The sequence below is a fragment of the Limulus polyphemus genome, unplaced genomic scaffold, assembly GCF_000517525.1.
Source record: "Limulus polyphemus unplaced genomic scaffold, Limulus_polyphemus-2.1.2 Scaffold6244, whole genome shotgun sequence".
In the NCBI taxonomy this organism is placed as follows: domain Eukaryota; kingdom Metazoa; phylum Arthropoda; class Merostomata; order Xiphosura; family Limulidae; genus Limulus; species Limulus polyphemus.
The window spans coordinates 6,328-10,248 of NW_013671854.1; the positions used below are offsets into that span (position 1 = coordinate 6,328).

At 31.5% G+C, this 3,921-nt stretch overlaps 1 protein-coding gene across 1 annotated transcript in view; it reads left to right on the forward strand.

Moving 5' to 3' along the window:
- Positions 1 to 599: 599 nt before the first annotated feature.
- The window catches only part of LOC106473517 (band 4.1-like protein 5), a gene marked incomplete at its 5' end in the record, with an annotated part of 32,337 nt that continues 29,015 nt past the window's right edge, over positions 600 to 3,921 (forward strand). The window contains 2 exons of the mRNA XM_013934199.2: positions 600 to 704; positions 1,382 to 1,424. Coding sequence (XP_013789653.1) covers positions 600 to 704; positions 1,382 to 1,424 — 148 coding nt within the window. The remainder of the gene's footprint in view (positions 705 to 1,381; positions 1,425 to 3,921) is intronic.

A 3,921-nucleotide genomic window follows, 5' to 3' on the forward strand; every position in this document is an offset into this window, starting at 1 on the left:
AATGTGGGTATTTGAAAAACTGGTGACTTTTTATTGGAACAACAGTTAAAGTTTTGCAAACTAGGTTATATATCTTACCAAGTCACGTAGTTGATATAATGACTAATATATAAATAACAAACTGTCAAAAATTCTAAGGCCTATATATCAAAGTAGCCAAAAAGTTAGGCATAGGAATGTGTAGGAATCCTTTTTAAATAAAATCAAAACAAGCACAAAATAATAATGAATATAACTGCACTATCAGTGATTAGGATATTAGAAAATAAATGTCTACGTAATATAGTACCTCATAAATCTTTCGTTGTGTGTTAATTGTTTTGTAAATCGGTAGATACGACATTTTAGTTGAAGTTGGATTACGGTTTTTAGAGGTAAGTAATCTATGCTGTTGTTAGGAAAGATGAATAATTAAAAATAGCAAGTTTGTACCTAAATTAAGCCTAACGGTTTACTTACCCAAGTGCACATATTACGTATTGCAGAAAGTGATAACTTCTTACCGATTTAAAAAACAAACAGTTTGTTAACTGGACGAAACTGGTGGAATACTGACAAGTATTTTCTAAAAAAAAAAACGATATAAATTTTATTTGTAGAAAAAATCCTTGGGATCGGAACTATACGAGCAAGTTTGGTACCACCTGGATCTTATAGAAAAGGACTATTTTGGTCTACAATTTACTGATGCCAACCACGTGTCGGTAGGTGGCGTTGATCTAACTTATGTAGAACCTGATTCAAATAATTGTAATTCAACTGAAAAGTAACCCAAAATTCATTATTTATATACATTTTTGAATGTAAAAGTAAATTTGGAACGGAAGTATTATTTGTGAATTATTAAAATTATAATAAAAAGTTAAGTGAGATGATTATAAAAATAGCCGAACTTAGAATGTATATTTGTACAAGTTGTTAAAAAAGTTAATTCTGTATATGATTTATTAATATACTTGTAGTATAAAATATACAATGTGTGGCAAATGGCCAATAAGCAACGTGGTAAAATTACTAGTTTAAAGCATTAGATTCTCGGTTGATAACATATACTGGATGTATTTTATAATTACAGAATTCGTTCTGGTGAATTCTAAATAAACTGTTACCGATATTTTTATTATTGTAATCATGTCCAGAGGTGTCGCTAGGTGCTTAAAAGATTCAGAGCTTGGGCCCAGTAGGCGGTGCGGGAATTTTCGACGTTTCAGTATGATACCAATTGTGGTTTTCTATTCTGATTTTTCAGGATACTAACTGGGAATTTGGGGCATGGACCCCGTGTGCTAGCGCCTAGCGATGCTTCTGACCATGACTTTACTCGTGTACACTCGCGCGATAATTATCTTTACATATAACGTGTTTTTGTTTGTTTTTTCAGCATTGGTTGGATCCTACAAAAATGATCAGAAAACAGGTTAAAAGTAAGTGGTTGCTATATATAAATTATTTAGCCTTATAATTTCATGTAATTCTTTACATGCTAGGTAACCATCTAAGTAGGAATTTTTTTATGAATTTAGACATTTTTGGTTCTTCTAGTGAAATTACACTGATTACTAAACCAGCCTAGAATATCTCGGAATGCATAATATTATATTACTTGTGTATTTTTTCTTGCTTTTAACTATCGATGTAACTATCAAGTTATTTCAATTCACGTTCGATTTCATAATTAATGTATGAATATCTTGCCTGATAGATTTTGTGCTTAGAATTAGAAAATCATAATGTGTTTGCAGTGGTGTCTGTAATTCGTAGCTCTCAAGGAACCTAATAGTATTGTCTTTGTCATGTACGACAAGCTAGTTATCTTAGTGGAGACTGTGTCAAAAATTTGTTTTTAAAAATAACTGCGAGAAAAAGAAATTTCATAAATATTCTACGATAACCTACAATTTGAAATATCTGAATGTTCAAACAAATCTGTCGAAAACATTACCAAGAGGAAAGAAAAACATCTCAAATATTTGGCTTTAATCTACAGTCTTTAATGTAATATATGCTGGAAATGTATGTTACTGAAGTTTTATGTATTGAGAAAATGATTAAGATAAGGATTGAAGCACTACATTTCAGTAGGAGTTTAATTTACTAAAAGTTAATCAATTCATGTGGTAGAAATAAATAATTTCCCGATTTCGTGTTCATATAATGAGCTAAAATAGGTTTTGATGTATCTTAGTTTGTGTATTTTAATGGTTCATATATTATTTTCATCCAAATGTTTCTTTGTTCCACGTGATTTATAATTCTTAGACATTGACCACTGAGTAAAACTAGGATCAAGTAAATTAACAACATTCATTAATTAAACCTGTTTCAACCCTGTGGCAATTTTTATACTATTTAAAACTCAAAGAAAGATTGTCTTAAAATAGAGAAGAACAAACGATTTGGAAAATATTTTAAAACGCCGTCAAGGTTGTATGAGACGTGCTTCCAGAAATATTAAACTAATGTGCTATTGTTTCCAAGTGCATTATAAAGGTATCCCTACTTTTACTCGGCGATACATGGCGATCTTCCACTAGCTGGTATATAGAAATTAGGGCAAAAACATTTCTCAGATTCTCTAATATGTAAGCATTTGTATATTTCATGTTTTATGTTCATCTTGAAACTTGTATTTTATTTTGTGCGAATTATAGTGATGTTTTTTTAACATTTATTTTTAAGCAAGCCAAGCTGTAAATACACCTTTGTTTCAAAGGGCTGTGATACTGGCAGTTGTGTAATAGAGTTAGGCCTAGATACTCGAGCGTTTTTAATCAGATCATCCATAGTATTGCAGTATGTATTAATACACACGTAAACGTTTTAGAGGATAAGGCTTAGCGAAGGAAACCAAACATGTTTCTTGCAGCTGTACTTCACGCCTGGGTGATACATATCTTGGCTTCGTCTGCTTATCCTGTAGGTAGGTCGTGGTAGGTCATGCTCGCCGCAGCCAGTGAGGGCCACACAATGATGCTCTATTATTTTAAAACTGGCATACAAGTCGGAAACAAGAGATCGTTAGAAGAAAAAAATCATTGTCAGTAACAAACGAGTGATGTCAAAACGTGATCACATTGAAATCAAGTAACATTCTCAAAAAAATGTAAACTTCATTAAAAATACCAATACGTGACAGTTTTTACTATAGAAAAATCTTTATTGACAAGCTTTCGGGCCAGCCTTCTTACGACCATCACCTATTACAGTCACTAACTGAAATTCCTGAATAACTACCGATAACGAAAAATTTTAGGGAAAAACAAATTACACCAATACCTATATAAATTTAAACAATTTGTATGCCAGCTATTAACAAAATACGCATTTTAACGTTTAATTCAACATTTATATATATATGAAATTAAAGACGACAACTTCCGAATGTTTTAGTATATACATATAGTCACTTCCGGCGGAAGTTGGACTATTACTATGCTGCTTATTTCACCGGCTTAATAACTACTTCGGAGATGAAACAAAAGTATAAAGGGACGACGTGCTTCAGACAGACTCTATAAGTTCCCTTTTTAAATTCGCAAAATTTCATAAACTGTGAGATTCGCCACATTAACTTCAAATCGTACGTATAATTTCGTTATTTTACACAATTTTGTTTGTTATATTTATTTCTGTAAAGGTGCCCCCTGTATATGGTTGTTTTATTTAGTGATAATCATGCACTCGAGAATTTAGTACATACACAAGTGTTTGTTTTCGAGCATTTTTCCCCCATATAGTTTGTATAAGAATATATATATATATATATACACACACACACACACACACACACACACACACACACACACACACACACACACTATTATTATTATTATTTATTTTAATTTTAATTTACGTACGTACGTACCTACCGTACTACTTACTTACGTACTTCGTTAGTTACTTTACGTTTTACTTACCTAA